At 36.3% G+C, this 24,098-nt stretch overlaps 1 protein-coding gene across 2 annotated transcripts in view; it reads left to right on the forward strand.

The window, feature by feature from the left end:
* LOC110384451 (uncharacterized) overlaps positions 1-24,098 on the forward strand; it is a 52,135-nt gene that overhangs the window by 10,661 nt on the left and 17,376 nt on the right. For both annotated transcript variants that reach the window (XM_049840433.2, XM_049840434.2), the window contains exon 2: positions 18,462-18,680. In XM_049840433.2, the coding sequence (XP_049696390.2) occupies positions 18,617-18,680 (64 nt within the window). In that variant the 5' untranslated portion in view covers positions 18,462-18,616. The remainder of the gene's footprint in view (positions 1-18,461; positions 18,681-24,098) is intronic.

Consider the following 24,098-nt stretch of genomic DNA (forward strand, 5'->3'; position numbering starts at 1 on the left):
TTCGGTGTAAATAAATAAGTTTTTTTTTCTGACTCCCAGTGCTCATACTTTACTCGACTCATTCAAGCGTCATCTTTAGTTGACCTTTTGTTATATACTATATCTTCCTATATATTCTATGCATTGTTTTAATCCCGTAATCTAGAGCCGGCCCGCCTATTGTTGCGTATTGTCATGTTACCATGTCGTTGTAATACAATGGGATTTTCTACAAATGTCGGATATTCAGTTATTTAGGATGTGGCGCTTAACAAGTGTGTCATCAGTACTTTTATGTTAGGAAGCTTTACTAGCTAAGCTACTATCTATTTTACGAGGATATGACTTTCCGTACGCTGATAAACTGTTTTTAATGTAGGTATTCTGATTTTGATTTTTATTACATAAGTAATTTAATAATATAATATGTAATTACTTACATCATCTTACATTATAATCATCCTACTTTCAATTTGAATGTTTAATGTAAAATTGAAAGAACAGGAAAACAAAAGACACATTATGTGATAAATATTTATCCTCCGAAATGAAAAATCTTCATACAATTTATATATTTACTAGCTTCCGCCCGCGGCTTCGCCCGCGTGTTGTTTTAATAAAAACAGCCTGTAGCGAAAATAACAAAACTTCATTCATACTTCGATATGAATAAAAGGTACGTTTTATTTTTAAGGTTAAGTCCCCAATGGGTAAAAACCCTATTACTAAGTCTCCACTGTCCGTCCGTCCATACGTAGTGATCAGGATCTAACTAATAGGTAAGATTATAAAAAACTTCATAAAACGTATGTTTTGTTTATTTTATGTAATTACATAAGTAGATCTTATTATAATACATTCAAGTCGTGATGGCTTAGTGGGTAAAGAACCAACCTCTCAAGTATGAGAGCGTGTGTTCGATTCCAGGTCAGGCAAGTACCAACGCAACTTTTCAAAGTTTGTATGTACTTTCTGAGTACATCTTAGACACCAAAAATCAAAATCAAAACTCATTTATTCAAACTTGGCTGCAAAACAGCACTTTCCCAACGCATAAGTTGGAATTAACGCATAAGTTGGAACCAATGACTGTGTTTCGGATGGCACGTTAAACTGTAGGTCCCGGCTGTCATTGAACATCCTTGGCAGTCGTTACGGGTAGTCAGAAGCCAGTAAGTTGAACACCAGTCTAACCAAGGGGTATTGGCCTGCTCGGGTAGCTGGGTTGAGGAGGTCAGATAGGCAGTCGCTCCTTGTAAAGTGCTGGTACTCAGGTGAATCCGGTTAGACTGGAAGCCGACCCCAACATAGTTGGGTAAAGCTCGGGAGATGATGATTATAATACGTTCACAAATAAGGATTTTGAATTTAGTTAAAAGTTATAGGTAGCTACTGCAATATACTCCTGTAAACTATATTAAACGATTTATTTCGGTCAGCATAAACATGTAGAGTTTGCGATTTAGAAACACGTGAGCAAGCCACATAGAGCTGACCATGGGAAAAACATGGCGAGCCCAAATGTAACCCTGCTACCTTTAAGGGTTGTCAAAAAAAAAGTGTTGTTGTGGAAAATGCAACTTTTAACGGAAACTGCAGCCGTTTAAAATTAAATGGCAAGTTTTTGGGTATGATAGGGATACGTGGTATAAGTACATTGTGTCCCTTAGCTTCTCGTAGACTCGTCCGTATCATTGGAGAACAGTTCTTTAAGCAACTCTACAACTACCCGAGCAACACATGCCTGCAGCTTCCTCTTTCCATTTGAGAGCATCGCAAAATCTATCTTATTCATCATTTCTATTGTAATAAGGTTGTGGGTTTCATAATAAAGAGACTCGTCGTAATCAAATGCAGCTTTGTCGAATACCCCCCATGTATTTCTCGAGAATATGAGACGTCGTTGTTGTGCCCTTTCAGCAACAGCGCGTCTGCGAGATTCAGCTGCTTCAATAGTTTCTGCTGCTCTTTGGGATGCCATGCGAGTAGCCTGCTGTTGGCGCCGAGCTAGGGTCTGTTCGGGTGTTTCATAAACTGCGCTGGGATGCCAGATAGTCAGCGTTCTGTTGTCGGCGGACTTGTGATTGAACTGGTGTCTCATTAACTCGTTGAGACGCCAGATACTCCGCATGATGTCGACGCCTATCTTGAGACTGTTCTGGTGTTTCAGCTGCCCGTTGAGTTGCCACATACTCAGCGTTTTGTTGTCGCCGAGCTTGAGACTGCTCCGATGTCTCAGCAGCTCTGTGAACTGCCTCACGTGTACCGCCTGTTCAAGCTTTCGCAGTTCTGCTTGTAACGTCTCATTAACTCTAGCTATTTTCATAAGTCTAGCTTGATTGGTGCTTTGGGAAAGATTTGACTTACGCTTTCTCGGCATACTTCTTATTATATTGCACTTTTAATTAAATTAATAAAAATTACAACAATACATTTTTCATTTCTGGTCAATGTTTCTGGTGCTATCCAATTGTCAAATCTATATTAATGATTTTGTCAAGGAGTACGGTAGACTCGATCGAAACCTTATAGGTATGAATAACAAAACATAAAGAAATATTGATTTTGAATCGACAACATATATCCGCAAAATTCGGATTATGGAGAATTTCGTTAAATTCCAATGGTCCTGACAGACAAAGCGCAGTATGATAGCCATATTTGTCAATAGATATAGATAACAGTAGATAGATCGACCATTATGTGATTTCTGGTGAAGCCAAAAACGAAACACACTTTTTTATGTAGAGGTTATAGTATTTAGAGTTACGTATTAGTATTTATAGCGTTTCTTAATTTTTGGAATCAATTCATAAAAAATGTTAAACATTTTTTAAAGTATCGCTTATTTTGTTACTAAAATTTGTCTTTAACACATTCTAGTTCCAGCCAGTAGGGCCAGCTACATGCCTCTACAGTGGTCAGTTTTTGGACTCTTATCGCATAAAATTATGTGTCACCTATTGCCTATCTATCAAACGGTAGTGGGTTTCTAAATCTATGACAGCATCCATGATAAAAAGATTGACATCTGCGTACTAATAAAAAAAACCGGCCAAGTGCGAGTCAGACTCGCGCACGAAGGGTTCCGTACCATTATTTATAAATCGTACAAAAAAATCATGTTTGTTGTATCGGAGCCCCCCAAAATATTTATAACATTCTAGTTTTCAGTATTTCAGTATTTGTTGTTATAGCGGCAATAAAAATACATCATCTGTGAAAATTTTAGCTCTCTAACTATCACGGTTCCTTAGATGCAGCCTGGTGACAGGCGGACGGACAGACGGACGGACGGACAGACAGAGGAGCGAAAACAATAGAGTCCCGTTTTATCCTTTGGGTACGGAACCCTAAAAACAAAAAAATACAGGATTCAGAAAAAGAAACAGCAAAACTCAAAAGAGGCCGTCTATACTAATTTAACAAAATATTAATAAAAATACGGTTTATCCCTGTTGACCGGGATAAAAAGTAGCCTATGTGTTAATCCAGGGTATAACCTATCTACATACCAAATTTCAACCCAATCGGTCCAGCCGTATTTGCGTGAAAGAATAACAAACATACATCCATACATTCTCACAAACATTCACGTTTATAATATATGTTGGATGTAGGATGTAGGATGTAGGATGTAGGACAAAGACCTCATTAAGGACAACTCCAATATAATTAAGCACAAAAGAAAGAAATACAGTAAGCAATTACAAATATCCTTTAAATATAAAATCCGGGGCTACCTCCCCGGAGGTCAGAGTATGTTAAAATATCTCATGAATAAATATAACCTCTTTTAAAACCGAGATAATTTGACAAGCGGGATCATAATCTCAGGTGGCGCATAAAAATGGAAGAAGCCTTAAGAGAAATAATAATAAATATTGAATATTTTATACAAATAGAAAGAGAAATTGTCTTAATAAAAAGAAACTGGTATAATCTGGAGTTGTAGCAAATAAGTTATGTTTTATGCATCTGACGGAAGCTGATTTATTTTTCATAATGGCGGCCGCCGTCATTTTCCGGAACGCTGTTTCTGTTTACGAAATTTAGTGCTGTCAAAAGTATGTTTAAGATAATCAATTATGCCTGTTGATAGCTGAGTTGATCTATGTTGTAAGATAAATAAACGAACCGGTATTATGTGATAGTGATTTTATGTAAAAATTAATCTTAAAGGAGCTGTGTCATAAGTAACTGACAGATAACAAGATCTTGCTTTCTATTAGAAAAAGATTTCGATAATACCTTGTAATGCGGGATTATCCAACAATAATTGGATTTCCGCTTCCCAAATCATCCTCCTCCGAGCCTTTTTCCCAAACTATGTTGGGGTCGGCTTCCAGTCTAACCGGATGTAGCTGAGTACCAGTGCTTTACAAGGAGCGACTGCCCTATCTGACCCCCTCAACCCAGTTACCCGGGCAACCCAATACCCCTTGGTTAGACTGGTGTCAGACTTACTGGCTTCTGACTACCCGTAACGACTGCCAAGGATGTTCAATGACAGCCGGGACCTACAGTTTAACGTGCCATCCGAAACACAGTCATTGGTGTCTAAGATATACTTAGAAAGTACATACAAACTTAGAAAAGTTGCATTGGTACTTGCCTGACCTGGAATCGAACCCGCGCCCTCATACTCGAGAGGTTGGTTCTTTGCCCACTAGGCCACCACGACTTTCCGCTTCCCAAAATAAAAAGAAAAACAACACACGTCCGGGAACTATCTCAAAGTTACCTACATTAAAAACTGCACCACCAAAAACTGGAATACAAAATTCATTGTGAACTATTCAATTCCCGCAACAGAGTAAAAGCTCTAACTACCGACCAACCGAGTACCAACGTCCAAAACTCTGTATGTACAAAAGAGGAAAAAATGTAAACAAAAGAAAAAGTTTAGCCGTCACACTGTACGAAGTGTACTTTCGTGAACGTCCACCTGACCGTGTTTAATAGCCTCGGGGTGGACAAATGAGCAGCCTTTGGTACTCAGCCGAAGATATACGAGGAACGCGCGAAGATTCGCGAAGGTGATTTTAGAAATGTTCGTCTTTTGTCTTTGTTATTCGAGTTTTGGGAATTTGTTGGGGGGTTGGGGAGTAAAGAATTTCTTATCCAAAGTTATTATTATTTATTTCTAAAATCATGGTTTCCGTATTTATTAAACCACACGAATCAATAATCAATATCATTTTCAAATGTAGCCACTGTATCTATATTAAAAAGTTAGGTTAGGTTCAGTTTAAAAACTTAAAAGGATGGTAAACACAACATACAATTATGATAACCAGGCACTTTTCTAAAAGTATAACGCTAAGCTAACTACCTCCCCTTAAACTACAATTTAAAGGAAGTGGAAGCAACTGCGCGAGAAATGAGCTAGCTTAGGTCTTAACGTTCCCTCCACTTGCCTGCGATGAATCTAGATAACCTCACATTTTTCTGTGGCCTGCAATATATGGCAGCGTCACCTAGTGAACCCACCTCTCGTTTTACACGAAAATAAAAAAGAAAATTTCGTGAAAACTCCTGAACTGAGCTCGTGTAGGAAAAGCAGTGAATAGTGATACAGGGAAAGATATTTTTGTGGTCAAAGGTTTTTGAGAATTGGGTTTGAAATGTTAGTGAATGTAGAGATGTTTAACTGAACTTTGCATGAAATTAGTTACCTTCTTAGTTTTGTTAATGCTGGATTTCGTTTAGGTAAAATGGGGCTCATTACTAATTAAAAAACGTAAGTTAATGGAATGTGGTGATGATCTGTTTTTCGTCACAGAATTTTATCATAAAGATGTTAAATTGGCCTTACGTTATAAAAATTATCCCCTATAGATTTTTTTCACACAGCAATAGAAAGCATCAACCATGCTCAAAATTTGTCTCTAAATAATCCCCTACGCTGCCAAAATTCACAAACAACATAAAACATGAAACCATGTATTCCACTCCACAACAAGACTTCAAAGAATAATTTTCATTACAAAATGACTGGTACGAGGAAAGCTACTTGGCTATAGAAATAAAGAGAAAAGCTTCACTCAGTAATTATCATTATTAGCACCTCATTAAATGCCAGCAGCTATGAATACTGCAATTTTTCCCTGAATGTATAAGTGGCGCCTCATGAATATTTTCTTGCCACAGATAGGAAGAAAAGCGTACTAAAAAGTAGGTATAACGACGGTTATTATGAGGTAGCGAGGTAGATTTTAGATTTTTTTTTCCTTGTTCTAGTCATTTAATCTGATCATTTTTAAAAGGATTTACATCATGTGATATATCTTTGATCGACATGACACGCGTTCGTAAATCGAAAGATTTGAGTATTAAATTACTGTAAGCTTTTTCAAATTAACATTGAGAATAATCAATTCCACAATAATTATTAAGCCAGTGTCTCATGAAAGCTATACTTATTAAACAATTCGTTCACCATAAACCGACTTTATGAACAATAATAATATTCCATGAACAATCCGTTAACAAAATACATTTTGCGTTCACATCGCTGCGGTTTTACACATTTCACAATAATTTACATACTAAAGTACGCATATGTACGTAGATAATAGTATTTAGTACTTTATGTAAATTCGTGTTTGTACTGGAGTCATGAATATGCGTAACTTTACGTGGTGTACGCATGCAAGCGTGACTGTAATGCATATAAAAGTGCAAATAATATGCATTTGAAAATTGCGTGTGAAAGTTGTAAGCGCGATATATTACGGTGTATTGGAGCAATATTGCTTGCTGTGGTAAACGGCCCTGGTTGTACGTCAATTAAGTCAGACAGTTTAATTTAACGGGTCATTAAATTATGGATGATAGATCGGGTATGTTGCTTGATATGAAATTGTTACTTAATTTTATGATTAAACTGTTCCCACGCAGGTATTTTGCAAAATAGTAACCATATAAAGACGAATTGATAAAGTACACATTTCTGAGACAAACGATGTGTTTGAGTAAATTTTAAATGAATAATGTCCGTTTAAACTTGACTTTAAAACTGACCAACCTTATGCTCTCCGGCAAGGTGGACGAAACCGTCATCGACGTTTTATACGGAGCCAATCTATGTGCTCTGCGCAAAAAGGATGGCGGTATTCGTCCAATTGCCGTGGGGACTACTTACCGTCGTATGGTAGCCAAAATCTGCTCTAAATTTTGTAGTGAGGAAGTTTCGGAAAAATTTCAGCCCCTGCAGCTAGGTTACGGCTCGAAAGGGGGCTGCGAGGCTGCCGTACACGCCCTGTCGACCTACCTAAATCATGGGAAAGGAGATGTCATCCTGAAGGTTGACATCGAGAACGCCTTCAACTCGGTGAATAGGGACACCTTGCTGGCAGAAGTCAAAAAAGAAATACCCAAAATTTACAGTTTTCTTTGGCAATGCTATAGATACCCAACAAAATTATTATATCGGAACAACCTGTTAGAATCCGCTGTTGGCTGTCAACAAGGTGATCCACTCGGGCCTGTGATTTTAGTTTGGCGATTAACCCAATTATTCGGCAGCTAAATTCTGAATTTAACGTGTGGTATCTCGACGACGGGACCCTGGGAGGCAACAGAGATACTGTTCTTAATGATTTAATTTTCCTAAAAGATAAATTCCACGACATTGGCCTCGACCTCAACCTATCTAAATGTGAACTTTTATACCCGACTCGACTGACAGACAGACTATTCTTCAAAATTTCCTCGCAATAGCTCCTGAAATTAAACCGATAGACCAAAGTTCTCTTTGCCTCCTTGGATCGCCTATACTGGAAGATTCATTTTCGGATTTTATTGAGAAGAAAATTCAAAATTTTAATGATGTTTCGGAAAGGCTACTCAAAATTAATATGCATGCAGCCATCACCATCATACGGTACTGCTGTTTTGGACCAAAACTTACATATAACTTGCGTGCTTCCCATTTATGGAAGCACACCAACCTTTGGACAAAATCGACGAAATTATAAGACATACACTATCATCCATTTTAAATGTGGCCTTGGACGACAGAGCTTGGTCTCAAGCGACTCTTCCCATCCGTATGGGAGGACTTGGCGTCCGTAAAATTTCCAGTGTAAGTTTACCAGCCTTTATTTCCTCGGTCCATGGCACTGAGAAATTGATCAGGAAAATATTACCCACCACACTGGTCAATTTTGAGGTGCCAAGCCTGACTGAGGCTTTAAACGCTTGGAAAGTCGCATGCCCGAACACCGACTTACCCGCCAACCTGTCCTCTCAGAGACAGTGGGATGAGCCGCTCTGCAGAGTAGTACGGAAAAGTTTAATCGATACGTCAATGACTTCTGCAGAGCGAGCGCGCCTACTGGCTGTGGGTGAATGGGAGTCGGGTCTATGGCTTCTTGCACTTCCGTCTTCAAACACAGGCACCATGTTTGATGACACCACCTTCAGACTCGCCGTTTGCCTCCGACTAGGTGCTCCATGCTGCTCTCCTCATCGCTGCCACTGCGGGGAAGCTGTCAACAGCCTCGGTCACCACGGCCTGTCGTGCAGCCGGAGTGCCGGCCGCATACCACGACATGCCAACATAAACGACGTGATCCGTCGCGCTCTTGTTGCCGTCGGCGTGCCAGCCGTACTCGAACCAAATGGCTTGGCACGCGACGATGGCAAGAGACCAGACGGCATGTCGCTATTTCCGTGGAAGGTGGGTAGGACTTTAGTGTGGGACGCGACATGCGTCGACACTCTTGCGCCATCTCACCTTCCCGGAACTGCATGTCGTGCTGGCTCCGCCGCTGCACAAGCAGAGAACCTCAAGCGGCGCAAATATAGTAACCTTATAGGCAATTACATGTTTGAGCCGTTTGGGGTTGAAACTCTAGGGCCGTGGGGTCCGAGCGCCCACCTTCTTGCCAGGGATATCTCCCAGCGCCTGGTTGACACTTCCCGGGACCCAAAGGCTGGCTTTTATTTCGCACAGAGGTTGAGCATTGCCATCCAACGTGGCAATGCTGCCAGTCTTTTGGGTACATTACCCAGTGACAGCGATGAGGAGCAATTTTTTGATGCCCTATATTAGTGTTAAGTTGTATATATATATAAGTTTATTTTATTTTCAATTAATGTAAATATTTTGCTAACCTGATTGTATGTAAATGTAATGATAAAAATATAATAAATTGTTTCTTTAGAAACACTTTAAAACTTTAAAGTTTTTTTTTACAAAACTAAAATTTATTTACATACATATTTACATTTATATTTTATTTACGTTAAAGAATGGTAATTCTACAAATTAAATTAAAAATAGCCAACAGAATAACAACTATAAAACTAAAACTTCACCACTAAAGAAACTTAAAAGATAGTAGAAATAAGTAAAGATGAATCAGCGAATAGTGGCAAAGTGTGGGTGGAAATGAGCTCTTACTTCGTCCTGTTTCCTCTCGTCCGTCCGCTCGTTAGCAAGTGTCTCATACGTTAGAACTTTGTCTTCGCACTAGCGTGTGTCTTCAAATTGCTCTAAAGACACGGATATTTTCAATTGTGGCTCGAAAAAATGGATGGTGATATCTGTTATCGGAATTTGAAGCATTTTGCTAGACAAATATCTCCCCCAAAGTACGGTACGGTACTTTCATTGATTTACATTTCTGGCAACCCGAGATTTTTAAATGTACCTAAATAAATCATTTTGTCATTGATGCAAAAGCTCTCTAAACAAAGAAAAAAATATCAAAAGTTAATCATACGTTCACTCCAACAACAAAGTTACCCTACAATAGGATTTCAACCAAAAAACTAGAACAAACAAAGTCATACAGGACAATTTGCACAATGCATTTTTATATCAACAAAAAACAAAGGCGCATCAAAAGTCAAAACATGCAACAATACGAAATATTTTCCGTGAATATTGTGCTATCACAAAGCGGACAGAAATTAAAAACTCATTTAGTCTTGCATAACATCGACCAAATGTTTTGCTGTCCGTCCGTCCTTTTGTCCGTTTAAGGGTTCGTTCAGACAGACCGGCTCGGAGAGAAGGGCAAATTCTTAACACGTTGAAAATCGAGTACTTAGTTTTGTAGTAAGGTTTATTTTTGGATGTGCACTATTTTTGTCATTAAGAATACTCGCAGGCGCTCGGTGTGAAATAATAAGAGGAGCCGACCGGCTCCGATCGTTTACTTTTTCTTGACGTTTGGTTCCGATTGCATGCTCTTTAAAGCTCGCGCAGCCGATCGGCTCCGGTCTGTGTGAAAAGAAAAATGCGCGCCGATGCTCTCCGAGCCGGTCTGTTTGAAGGGACCCTTATCGTGTAACGTAACAATGTTGAATGTATGAAGCAACAGTGTCGCCTAATTACTCGACCGTATTTGATCAGATACTAAACTAAATTACTGTTGGACATTGTTGAATGTTTGTTTGATGATTTGATAAAAATGTACCTATGGTAAATGTTGGTGTACCTATTTATAACTTTGTTGTAATTGTAACATAAGCCGTAGCCATAGAAGCTTGAGAGTGTATCAACTGGTGCTACCGACACGTATCGAATAATTTCAATGTAGTAAAATAATAATTGTAGGTAAATAAATCAATTCCGTATTGACATAAGGGAACAGTTACTAAATATAATTCCCTAACATCCGCACTATTATAAACTGTCATGCAAGTGTTAGTGTCTTCCCTTTAATAATGTGAAGATAGGTGATGAAGTTTACTCTTAGACGTATCACTGTAACATTTTCGTGATCATGTTACTAGCGTTAGTAACCAAAAAAAAAATGCGTCCATTTATAGAGGTAAGTCGCGGTTCTAACGGCCACACCTTAGATCAAAGGAACAAGAAAACGTCGAGCGGAAATAATCCCGCGGCTACATTTGTATTTTGCGTTGCAGCGTAATCATGGATTAAATGAAAACGGAGAAATTATAACCAAAATGAGGATTTTATGAGCTCTTCATTTTATAGCCTGAAATATTAGTACACTATAAATTGAAGTGAAACAGTTTTTGACCGGTAATTCAAGAATTTTCGCTTGGTTATTACCATATCGTTGCAAAGTTTTATCAAAGCTTCATTGACAATTATCTGTTCAGATACTCATTGAAGGTCAACAATAATAATAGACCGTGGCGGATTGAAAATCTGGTAATCAGATTTAGAACCATAATCTTATTGATACATTTTGTTACCTGTCAATTTTGTAATTTTCATTTAAACAAAACTGTTTTACATTCCAAAAGTAATAAGGGAAAGTTCTTTTCCCGAGAATCGATATTGATTTACGTAATTTTCGTAAACAAAAAGTAGATCACCCTGTAAATAAGTATATGACGTCAGAAACGGATTAAATTAGCAATATATGTGGGAAGAGGGAAGAACTACCCCTGTATTAGCAACCCATTTAGCTAAGAGCTTAAAAGTGTTAAAGGGTAATGGATGTCTGAGATAAAACCAAAAGCAGGTTTTTTGAGTCAAAATAATAAGCTCCATCTTAAGTAATAATTAATTTCGTACATTACGTCTAATAATACAGGTTATAGAGGATTTAGGATTTCTAAACTATGTTTGTTTATTCTTGTCTACTAATTATTTCTTATGTTTCTTAACTGATAGCTCTCCATACCGCCTTCACAAATTTATGCAGACCATTGACGAAACTGTAAAAACAAAAGCCAAAATGATTCCTAAATGATTACCATTTGGATGGACCTTTTTTGGACTCCTTACACAAAATTCTTCTTCACAGAAATCAATTCTATTAAGCTGAAATAATATTTGTATTCTACAAATACTGCGTAGTAACATAACACGGTGCTCGTAAAGTCATTCATCAATAGATCAGTGACGTAATAGAGATTGATGCGAATAAATCGGACCAGATTGCCAACAAGAAGGATTGACGCAATACGTGCAGAAAAAGTTGGCAAAATGTACATACGTATGTTTGCAAATTAATGTAGGTCAAAGTATAAAATCACTAATTTATTGATTGAATATCACGTGAAAAAGAGTTCTACTTAATTAGTGCAAAACAGAAAATAAATTGTAGATTTTTTTTTGCATACACAGAAAAAATATGAAGTAATGACAAACTTATTTGCAAAAAAAAATGTTACTGCTGAACCGATTTAAAAGCGTATTTAATTCGAGTTCAAATTTTTAAACTTTACTGCCATTCAAAATGTATATCTTGGACATGAAAAATGTAAAAAGCCTTCAAAATTGAAGCCCTATTGAAGTTGTGCAAAACAAAGCTCATTTTGTAATCATTGTCTTGCTTTGATACAATGTTATGTACCTACCTACATACAATAATTGGCCCGTATTGTATGTTCGTCTTTGTGTATTTGTATGTTTATTTTGTTTTTCGTAAGTACAAACAAAACTCCTTTGTGTGACTCCTTTTGACAATTCATCATGGCCTGAAAGACTTCAAATATCTTTGCACGCTACAATTGATAAATCGGACTTATAAAAGCCCGGCCTAAGGACGAAAGACCCGGATATTACCTTTCTTTAGATTTTTCATTGTTTATTTATAGCTGATGAACAAAAGGAAGATTATGTAAATTTTTGTTGCTGCGAAGATCAAAAGCGATGGATTTGATTGCGCCATTTTATTAAAAATGGACCTCTCGACATGAAAAATTCATTGAGATAATTTGTACAGAAGCGGATGATTGAAAAGAAAATAAAATGCTTTAGATGTTTCTAGAATTTTCAAGATTTAGGACCTGTTTATTACAGACAAGCCCAAGTCTATGTAATGACACGCCCGACCCTACTCATTTTAAAACAATAGTGAAACTCATTAACATAAAACCTCTTATACACTCGCTGAGCTCATAAAAGAGTCACTTCAAAGAGAATAATAATTCAATTTATCACATTCCGAGGCACCATCAACGTCAAGTGTGCGCCCACCCTTAGGATCGCGTCGCTATACACTTGGGGTCACAATTTAGTCATCAACGTAAAACGGAATTACTACGGGGACCTAATGTTATGGGACTGTTAAGGGATTCATCTTACCATGAATTTGTTTAACTACTTCTGGGTTAAGTTCATTTAAGTTAACTTGCCTAGGGTCTCATCTGATTTTTGTTAACATAAATATACCTCTTTTCTAATTACCTCAGCTATCTCTCTTCTAATTACCTTACTAATTTATTTTTAATTTGGCAATAAAAGCAAACGTTTATTTACATAGACATTTACATATTACCTTACCTGTATAAATTAATATTGAATTTAATTTTTTAACTAACTCTTTTCAAAAATAATATTACTTGTCAATGTCCATTCCTCGCCACTTTCTACCAATTTCAATTATTTGCTACTTATCGATATCTTTAAATCTATATAAAACTTTTTAAAGACCTTATCTCACGCTCGCCTCACATCCGCCTACTTTTCTCAACTATGTAGGTTGAGGTCGGCTTCAAGACTAGATGCGGCTGAAAATCGATAGTTTACAAGGACCTGACCTGAAGGATTCTGACCTTAACAGCTAGACCTGTTGATATGTAATACTGATACTTTAGATAAAACAGTCAAGAAACTTTTGTGGTCCTAACACATAGGTATAATAAGTATTTGAATAAGTTGCAAAGACTAACTTTAGTCGTCCAAAGCGTACTTTTAGATATTTATTACTGTTCTCATACATTATTATCTTTAACGGTATCATTTGAAAGATATTTTAGGCTAGCTGCTGTCGCGCGGTTTCACCCGCGTTCTATGGAAACTAGTACCTGTACCGGGATAAAATATAACCTATGTTACTCGCAGATAATATAATGTAGCTTTCTAATGTTGAAAGACTTTTTAAAATCAATCTTCTTCAGTCAGAGTTCTTTCCTCTTTATGATATTGAGTATAGGTATAGATGTAATAGGCTATAGTGCATATTATGCATAAAGATAGTTTACATAGTCTCTCTCCGGCGTCTCATTTCACATTTACCGTCGAGCAAAATGCTTTGCCCCATAAGATAACAGAAAATACTCGGCCTGAAAGCTTATGTTCAACAAAATCGATACGCAGTAACAAGACCAGGGGGTAAGTAATCGCGTAGTCACACTTACTATACCCCTAGGATAGTAGCTTGCTTTAAACGAGGCATAAGTTCACTTAGCTGTATAGTATTATAATTTTTGTACTATACGTACAGGTACCTAGTTGCAATTTACTTACCTATTATACATTAAATATACCTACATATATACATCCAGGATAGTGGCTTGCTTTAAACGAGGCATAAGTTCTCTTAACTGTATAGTATATAGAAGTACTATACATATAGGTACCTAGATGCAATTTACTTCCTATACATTAAGTATACCTCCAAGATAGTAGCTTGCTTTAAATGAGGTATAAGTTGACTTAGCTGTATAGTATATACATAGTTTTACTACACATTTAGCTGCACTTACTATACAATTAACGGAGAACGGAAGTACTGCGTTAAATTGTGTGATTTATACCTCGTGAATTTTTAAATTCCTGAAACGACTATTTAATTAGTAAGTAGGTTTTCAAGGATAGGTATTAAGTTATAATAAAAGAAACTGGTTTGTTTGTTGTTCTTGCACTCTTAAACAACTGAAGATTAAAGTAAAGTGTAGAAATTATTTGCACTTTTTGAAATTATTAATTACAGTTTGAACAAAATGCAATACAAGCGAAGTCTTCAGAATGCTTGAACATAAAAACATAAAGTGCTGACGTAAACTGTCACATTTTTCAATCAAAGTTTAATGGCTTTCACTTGCTATAACGTTGAGTAATGAGAAGTGGTGTCGGCTATTATGTCAAGTGCACGCATTTTTACCTCGCCAAGTAAATGTAATGCCCATTCTTTGTAAAGCTAGATATAAAAGAGGGGAAAATTCTGTATTATTAAAAATGGAACGTATTTTTTATTGTTTAACATTCTGCAATTCTTTACGCTTTTATTCTGTTTTGAAAATGGATTTAGATGAACTTTTTTTATATTTTTTATTTATTTAAAAAAAATTACCTACTAGCTTCTGCCCGCGGTTTCACCGGCAACAAAAACTATCCTATGCCCTTCTCCTGGGTCTAAGCTATCTATTTTCCCTCTATTTTCAGCTTAAACGGTTCAGCCATTCTTCAGTTATAAAATGTGTAACTAACACGACTTCCTTTTATATATATAGATGATTCACAAAATCTTTTAGTTTTCAATTCCACATAGATAAACTAAAAGAGAATTTAACAAACCCAATCCAACGGGCAAACCATTATCAAAATTCCTAGCTAATTGAAAAGCTCTCGACAAACACTTTAGCTTCCTGCCTTATTAACTCGACTGAAGCCAATGTTCATTTTAAAACGTGTCTCGCGCAGTCTTGGTACTTGCCGTTCAATTAACCATCCGTTATTGCTTTTTGTTTAAAGTAAGAGAGTCTATCTCGAGAAATAATTACGTGAGTCTTAAGTATTTAGCTTAGCAGAAGTTAATTAGTTGGAGTAACAGCTGCGGCTGAGCTTAAGGTATGGCTTCTTGTGTCTTGTTTTGTTTACTTTGCGTATTAAACGGTCTGTTTTTGTGTATCGGTTTTTTGAGGTTTTGTTTTGAACGTTTAAGATTGGCAAAGGGTAAGGTTGGTTGAGAAAAATGTTTAGTCATATTTTAGGGATGTGCTGGTAAACTCTGAACTTTAGTATTTTCACGATCTTAGAATCTTCGTTACTATAAGTCTCGACCACAATGTTCAGGTTATAGAGATGTGGTAATATCGAGCATTTTATTAAGTGAACATAATAACAATATAGGTACGACAGACCCATAATGACTTTCAAAAATAATACTCTAAATGTGATTGCTAGTTCTGATGTCAGAGAGATATGTTGCCGAGTACATAATAAAATATCATCTACACTCAAAGAAAAGCAATCTAACAGCCTCATTAATTAAAGTAAATAATACTCTTATAATAATGTATTTCTTGACAGTCTTAATAACAACAAAAATAAAACAAATTACAGTCTTAAAAAATCCTAAGATCCATCACATCCCAGTCCCTTGAGATGCAAGTGTAGGCTTGTAACCGTTTCAAGGCAAGCGTCTAGGTCATCTTGCGTCATTTATCACTGTTGTAAGTATTCGTCGCTACTAGCTTGATGGATGACCACACGATCTAAACGTCTCGACACTTATGAATATCGAAGTACAAAATAGTGCGGAGACTGCCAAGCAGGGTTGTTTTTTTACTTAGATGCTGTGTAGAATTTATCAAGTATCTGTAGGGCAAAGAGAGTGCACAAAGGGCAAAGGCTTATTCGATGCTTCATATTCATGTTAGGCACAAAAGTCCACCATGGTGAAGCTGATAACGTCTCCACAATTAACTCCTTGAATACCGCTAATTAGAGAACAATAGAAAATCGATTGTGTCTCGCGTGGATCCGCGCACCGGCATTCAAGGGGTTAAAAACGCCCACTTCTGGACAAAGGGACGACTTGTCTTTACCGCTGGACTTACATGTTAATGATCTGATGACGTCCACATTGCAATTATGCCATTCAATAACCAGATAGTAAATAAAGATACCATTAACAAAGTTGTTGTCGCTCCAAGCACTTAGTAACACGTAGAACAGAATACAGTCTGATAGAATAGATGGAGGTGAACCCTTTCGCGTTTTATCTTTACACAACGACGGGTTAGACAAATGGCGCGTTCGGCTTCCTTATTCAAAACAAATATATTACTGGCGGATAAATAGTTGTACTGTTGTAAGTTTTAGTTTTAGAAAAGGATATTCGAAATTCGAATTTACAGTTTTAGGGTAAAAAGTATTTATGCATTTTTTCAAATAATCAGTTTACTATGTTAATTACATATATTTTTGTAAACGAAAAAGTATTGGTTGAGTCACTGAGTTAGTATTAAAAAATTACATGTTCCTGTAGACTAGCCCTAGCAGCTTCGTAGATAGAAATCTAGACTTTCTGTAGTTTTCATATTGAACTTAAAAAATGGTGTAACCTGAGGTACTTAACAAAATAAGGAGAAAAATAAAACTACAGGTATCTCACCCAAACAATACGCAAAACATCCCACACGGCCTTCTCTTGATTTACACACATTTGTATCTTGATAACACCCTCTGAAAGTGAATCAAATCAGTCAAGCGGACTGCTAACAATAAATATTTCAGTAGAAATACGACCAGACGCGAAGATATATTGAAGGTCCATTGAATAAAATGTTCAACGGTAGCAACCCTTTAGTGTCGTGTAGCTCTGATGTGGGGTGATAAGACCGTCCCTTAGTATTAGAGATAGACAAATACCTAGGTTTGTGCCGCCTCGACGCTTTGGGAAAACGGTTTGTTGATTTTGCTTTCCTTGGAGGATGTTTTTATTGATTTGACGGGTTGAGAATTTGGGTTGGTTAGCTTCCAGGTCACATTTTGGGAGGAAGTACATAAATTATGGCATATTAAATTGACACACTGCCCGGGTAACTGGGTTGAGGAAGTCAGATAGGCAGTCGCTTCTTGTAAAGCACTGGAACTCAGCTGAATCCGGTTAGTCTGGAAGCCGACCCCAACATGGTTGGGAAAAAAGGCTCGGAGGATGATGACTGGAACATTGAAAAATTCTAGTATGTTCTAGACTGTGAGTTCTACTAAACTCCTTTCACTAATATTGGCAAGGCAATAGTGAACGGTATTGCTATTTTAGTTTCGAAAATTCGGAGGTAATATAGACTTTTCCAATTCCCTCCATATTGGGACTATATTGAAACCATGTAAGTGCATTTTAAACCTCAATTATTAACTAGGCAAATCAAATACTTTCAATATCAAAAGATTTATGATATAAACTTTAACCGAGACTAAGAAGGTATCTATTTTCTGTAATATCTTTGCTCAAGGCGAAGTAAACGTTTTAAAGCTTGCGATCGCGGCGCGCTCTTTATGCATATTGAATACTAATTAAAATATGATGATAAACTTTCCAAGTATTTGCACGTTCCGTAATTTGAAAATGTTCATTAATTTTCTTTATGGAGTACCACCGCATAGTTATTTTTTTGTTTATTTTCTGGTATAATGATGGGTTAATTTAATGTAGTTATATCTTTACTAATAGTAAAAAGTTGAAGAGTTTGCTTGTATGTTTGTTTATTTCAACAAAAGTTAATTCAAGAATACATATGACACATTCTTTTAGTGTTATATAATATATCTACTTAGACCATTTATTGAGGAAGCTATAGCCTACTTTTATCTAGGTGCGTGGAGTACCCACGGGAGTAATTTCCACTAGATGACCAATACAAGCAGTCTTACTCTTCCTTTAAACACATTGAACTATTTATAATTCAGAGTTCTTGAAGTATTTTTTTATGTGCATGTACTTGATAAAGATGCATTTTAACCAACTTTGTCCTTATATAAATAAAAATACCTGACCAATTTATTAAATTATTTATTTTCTTTGTTCCAGCATACATCATGACAATAAACTAGCCGGCGTTCACCGTGAAGTTTTTAATAATTGAAAAATGTTCGGAAGATTAAAATTGTGATAAAATAGTGCTAGTAAGTGATAAGAAGACTCCGAGTGATGGTTTAAGTGATGTGATAAGGAACGTTTAGGCGATGGTGCGGTTTCTAGTGACGGCATGGCTTTCTGTACTCATCCTGTGCTGCGGTTTAAGACAAGGTGAGTAGTTCTAGAATTAAGAGCTTTTGGCAAATTGTTTTGTCTTTTTGTAGTCAGCGTTAATGATTGCGGAACGGTCATAATACCTATATGAACAAAATATGTATAATATAAAACACTATAGAAAGGGTTTTTTTTGCGAGAAAGATAAAAACCTTAGTTATTAAACTATTTTTCATACTAAGCTTACCCGATAATGCGAGCATTTTTTAATGATAACTTTCATATATGTTCTGCATCGATTCTTTTGCACCCTTATTTTTCTTTGAATACCTACTATGTATTGTATAATTTCGATGATATTTTTCATTTAAATGCGACAATGTCCATAAAATAAATTATTATAACTGGCACTACAAAATTCAGTAGGGTGCACTAACCTTTCACCACATCTGTGTCCTTTTCCAAAAAGAAGAGTATAACTTTGTCATTGAATATGAAAGTGCATTATTTTACTAAAAAGAACTTACTTATATATGAAAGTCTGCATACCCACGCTTCGTGGTACTTATTAGCATATTTAAGTACTCGCCTAGTGTAGATAGCGAATTCATTAGATTCATTATAAATTCAAATTAACTACCGTATCACCTAACTGATTTGCATCGCAAACTGTAAGATATACAGGTATTAAATAACTAAGTTATTAAGAAAATATTTTGGTATCGTTATTCCCTGTTTTATGGCTTTATGCTTCTACAACCCCGGCTGGCTATGGGACTGTTCAAAAGAGTAATCGCAGCCCCTGAAGGCAAAAGGAAATATTGAAAGGAACATGAAGGAAAAGTGGTGGTATTTAACACACACTCCATTCATAATGGTTATGATGTCAATGGCCCTAGCTATTCCAAATAAGTGTAGCTATTCCAAATTGCCAAACAACCAAGCAAATTCGTTCTTTTCCACAAAATTGATTCTAAATATATCCCAATCCAAAAACTACTTACTCTAAGCGCTTAACTTATAAAAGTGCCTCAAAGCCTTAAACCTCAATATCACCGATGTCACCGAGGTACGATAGCAATTTTTGATACGTTCACCGACTTAGATACAATTTCCCCCGAGTGAGGACTTATCTCAAACGTTCGACTGCAAACTCACATTAGGGCTGCCCCACACTAAAATGGAAATTAGGACAATCCCTTCGAGTAAATTAAGTTCCATTGACGCCGTTGGAACGTGAAGACGAAAGCGATTAAGCCCTGGGTCAGTGCTATTCTCCTACTAATTAATGGTCCTTCGAGTAAAATTTGGCGATGTGTACATTCCAAGTGTTAGGTTCGTATTTTGATTTTGGGGACCCGAAATCAAGATGACGGTAAATTGTGCTTTGTTTTGGTACATGCGTCGGTATGACCTTAAGGGTCGTTGTGAAATATTCTGGACTCGGTTTTGAAGTCACGTAGAGTGAGGTTAAGCGTTGTCTATGACAGAACTCAGTGTCACAGACATGCTTCCTCGGTTCACGTAAAAAAGAAGGTGTACAAAAAGGTTTTGTTAAATACGAAGAAACAAATGGTTCAGGAATGATTTCACCAATCATAGTAAATGAGATTTGTTCGAACCATCAACAGTTGACTAGTTTGAAATTGTTCGTCGGTTTCACCATTATGAACTATATAGATTCATTTTGATAAAACTACGTCTGCAGAAAATACTGTTTTCTGTTGCTACTAAGGAAGATCGTGAATGTGAGAATTTTCTTTTCTAATTAATGTGCAAAATTATACGTTTTAGCAGTTACCACATAGTTAAATAGAACAAGTTATTTCTTATCAATAAATAAAGACGCTGCAACTTACAACAAATCGATAAGCAAAGATATTGAAAATTCTTGCACAAGCAAAGGGAACTCCCATAGCGGAATACATATAAATTCTCGATACTAACCATCCAACCATGGTTCGCTACACATAATGCCTTATCTGACCAGAAATTGTTTCCTTTTCGATACAGAAACTCTTCTGTTTACTTTCTGGTTTCTTTGTGAATTTTGAAGGAAGATAAGCAACTTTTGTTCGAGGGCTTTGTTTTATTTTACAAAGATTTCGTCAAGATCTTTCAGAATTATTATCAATATAGAAAATTCTGTGATTTTAAAATGCCATGGTACTCAACTCAAAGGCATTTATTGATAAAAATTTATTAACCTTCACAAAGTATAAAACTTTTAAAATTCAGAAATCAAAAACCATTTTCGGTCTTGACTTACAAAATATTCATCAAAGGACTCAAAGTCTGGCTCAAACAGAGTAGCATTTACAACCCCTATGATTTATCCAGCGTACATTAGTCTGAGCTTAATGTTCCGATGCTAAACCTAGCAGAAGGTTCCCAATACACTATATACAAGTTGCGTGTCAGTTGCAACGAGCCAACCGAACCGCGAGCCATATCGCCCGACCCCAATCGAGACGGAAAAAATATGTTACGTTGCCTGTTGCCAGCACGGAAGAAGAAAAGATAGCGGAGATGCCATAAGGAAGGTAGGTCAAGCAACGTACGGAAGGTGTGATCAGTACCTAGAACTTCCGAGATGTTCGAGTTCGAATCAAATACAACATGTCAAAAATTGAGTCAGTGCGAGTTTGTTGCGCCAATTCTTCTTCCCAGCAAATACACTTAGGAAGTGATGAAGAGTGGGCGTTTTGGGGGCTATCTTTTGTAAATTTCTGCCGTTCGAAAAGTGCTGTTTTGCAACCAAATTTGAATACACTTGATTAATTGGTGATTTTATTTTTAAAATAATGAACAGATTCTATAGAAGGCGAGTAAGGGAGTTAGTAACGTTCCTCGTCTTCCGAACACCCACATTTTGGCGCGTTACTTTCTTAGGAGAGTTTGCGTTATGATATCTCCGCTGGCATTTTGTTCTCCATGGTTGCTAGCAACTCGATATCCTACTCGATACCTACAATACGAAATGTCTACGATTTGTTTGTGGGAGCCCCTTGTCTAATCCTGGCAATTGATCGGGTATCGGTCTTTTATATATTAGTTGGGTTTTTGTGTGATGTAGCGTGAGCAAAGGTTAATTGTATGGGTGGTTTAAGTAATTGGGTGTCGGGTGTCGAATGGTTTATTATTGTGTTATTTTTTTATGTACTTGGTTAGTTCTTAAAAAAAAAACCCCAACGTTGTAATACGTCGAATCGTTGAATATGCTATTTTTATTTAGTAGAGTCTTAAGAGTCAGAGTCGACATTATATAATTTAGTTATTAAAATTCAGGTGACTGTGGTTGGGCAAAGGATATTATGTAGTAAGACCGTCAGTGAAACTGGTGTAGGTACACAAAATACTTCGAAGATAATCGGCTTACAAATTATAACACAAAAAAAAACATTATTTAACACCACGGAAACTTCATAAAATTCTAACACAAGAAAAAGAAACACCATCAAAATTCCATTACCCCAATTATCGCATAAAGCAATTAATTCATTAACGTTTATCAGATTAAAAACCTCTAGTTGAGTCCAATATCGTTATTCTGTGGAAAATATTCGTCGCCCACAAACATAAGGACGGTAGCAGGTAATGAATTATTTAAATAGCAACACGGATTTGCTTTCAAACAAATTGGATTTCGGTCAAGTTATTGGCTTGGCCAAGTTTCGATCAGTATTCGGCGATTAACGACAATTCTATTATGATGTTGAGTGCTATTGCTTTTCTGAGCATGTACCCAGTTTATTGGTCGTTTCGGATTTCCTATTTCTTTTGTTTGGTATTAATATTTATTGTGTTTGAATACTTATTTATTCAGGTACATAAAATATTATGTACTTACCTGCAGTAAGAACCAATATTAACTTAACATCTCTGAAGGAAGTCATTCGACGGCTCACGTATGCGAGATAGTGCTTTGTTAATTCCTTTTTTTAATATTGAAATAATTAAAATAGGTCAGATTTAGACAAGTCAACTTCTCCATAAAATCTGTATAAACAAATGCTCAAGAAATCCAAATGCTTTCAAATGCAAACATATTTGGCGCGTAGATTCTTTTTTTTAACTAACTAAAAAAACTTGACTAAACAAAATAGGTTCTGTAAACAATCTTATCTCCATAGGCACAATAAATATTTTTTTCCAATTACCCTAGAATTTAATAGCCCCATTATTAACTGTAACGGAACTACTTGAAACTGGGTCACTTTAACGCAAGAACATGCTTTACACTATAATTTTAAAACACTGAGAAGGTTCGGTTTTCCTTACAAATGCCACTTGGAAGTTTTCAACAGCTATAAATTCAAATAAAAACTTATTGGCATTTATTGTTCTTGAGCAAGCAAGTTTTATTTTGTTCGGAACTATATTCCGTTTATTACTGGTAAATATTATGTCGGGTATTCGCATGTTTTAGCGACTGTGAAATGGCGTGTCCGAATAAGTATTAACACGAACTTTTGTTAACATTTTATGTTTTGTAGTTTTGGTTTTATGAGTGACGTTTATGAAAAATTTTATACTGCTATTTGTTACTTAGATTATAAGTTTTTTTTTTCTGTCCCAGCAATACGAGAGTGTGAAATGTATGAGCTGCGCTTAAATTAAAGTGGAGTTTAAGTATTCGGCTGTTACAGTACAAGTCTGTAGTCGACTGATATGCAGTTACAGCTAAAACAAGTGTGATAGGATTTACGATTACCTTTAAACGAAACTGTCTGCTAACATTCGTCCGACAGTTGGTCCACAGATTCACAAAAACAAAAACAACAGAAGAATCGATAAATAGCTTACAGTTAGCAATATCGAAAGTTCAATCGATTAAACAAAACAGATTATGACTATCGATAACATAATGGAACAACAGTCATTATCCGTATCATATTACCGTATGGTCGACTAAACTAATCGAATGATCAGAAATCGTTAGCAAATAATCTATCGATGTTCTAATTATCCGAGTTGGCCTTTCAAACAAGAATTAATTATGTTTCTGCATCTGTTGCATTTAGCTTTGTATTTGAAATTGAATTTAATTTACAGGTGTTAATGATTGATTGTGGTTTATTTAGGTGTAAATACTATTGGGATTTCTGATGAAATAAGATGGGTAAGCACGTGTTAAGATTGAATTATTTAGTAATCAGCTGTAGTCACTATCATCACCTAGAAATCTTTTCTTCATTTAACGTTCTGGTTCACGCTAAGCAGCAAAATAATATTTAAAATTCTCACAAAGGACTGCTTAGTCCACTTGTGTCTACGTAAATGCTTGTGCACTATAATAAACTCTTTTGAAACATACATAAAGTCGTTATAATCAAGATTTCGCATAGGTTCCCGTTCCTTTGCAAAGGAGTGTATGTTCTCCGCAGTCGGTTGATCTCTTTTTATGAGAAAAGCTGCTTGGAGGAGATAATTATTTTTCATTTTATTATTTACTTAGCCTATCTTCGTCAATCT

The sequence above is a fragment of the Helicoverpa armigera genome, chromosome 13 (assembly GCF_030705265.1).
Source record: "Helicoverpa armigera isolate CAAS_96S chromosome 13, ASM3070526v1, whole genome shotgun sequence".
Classification (NCBI taxonomy): domain Eukaryota; kingdom Metazoa; phylum Arthropoda; class Insecta; order Lepidoptera; family Noctuidae; genus Helicoverpa; species Helicoverpa armigera.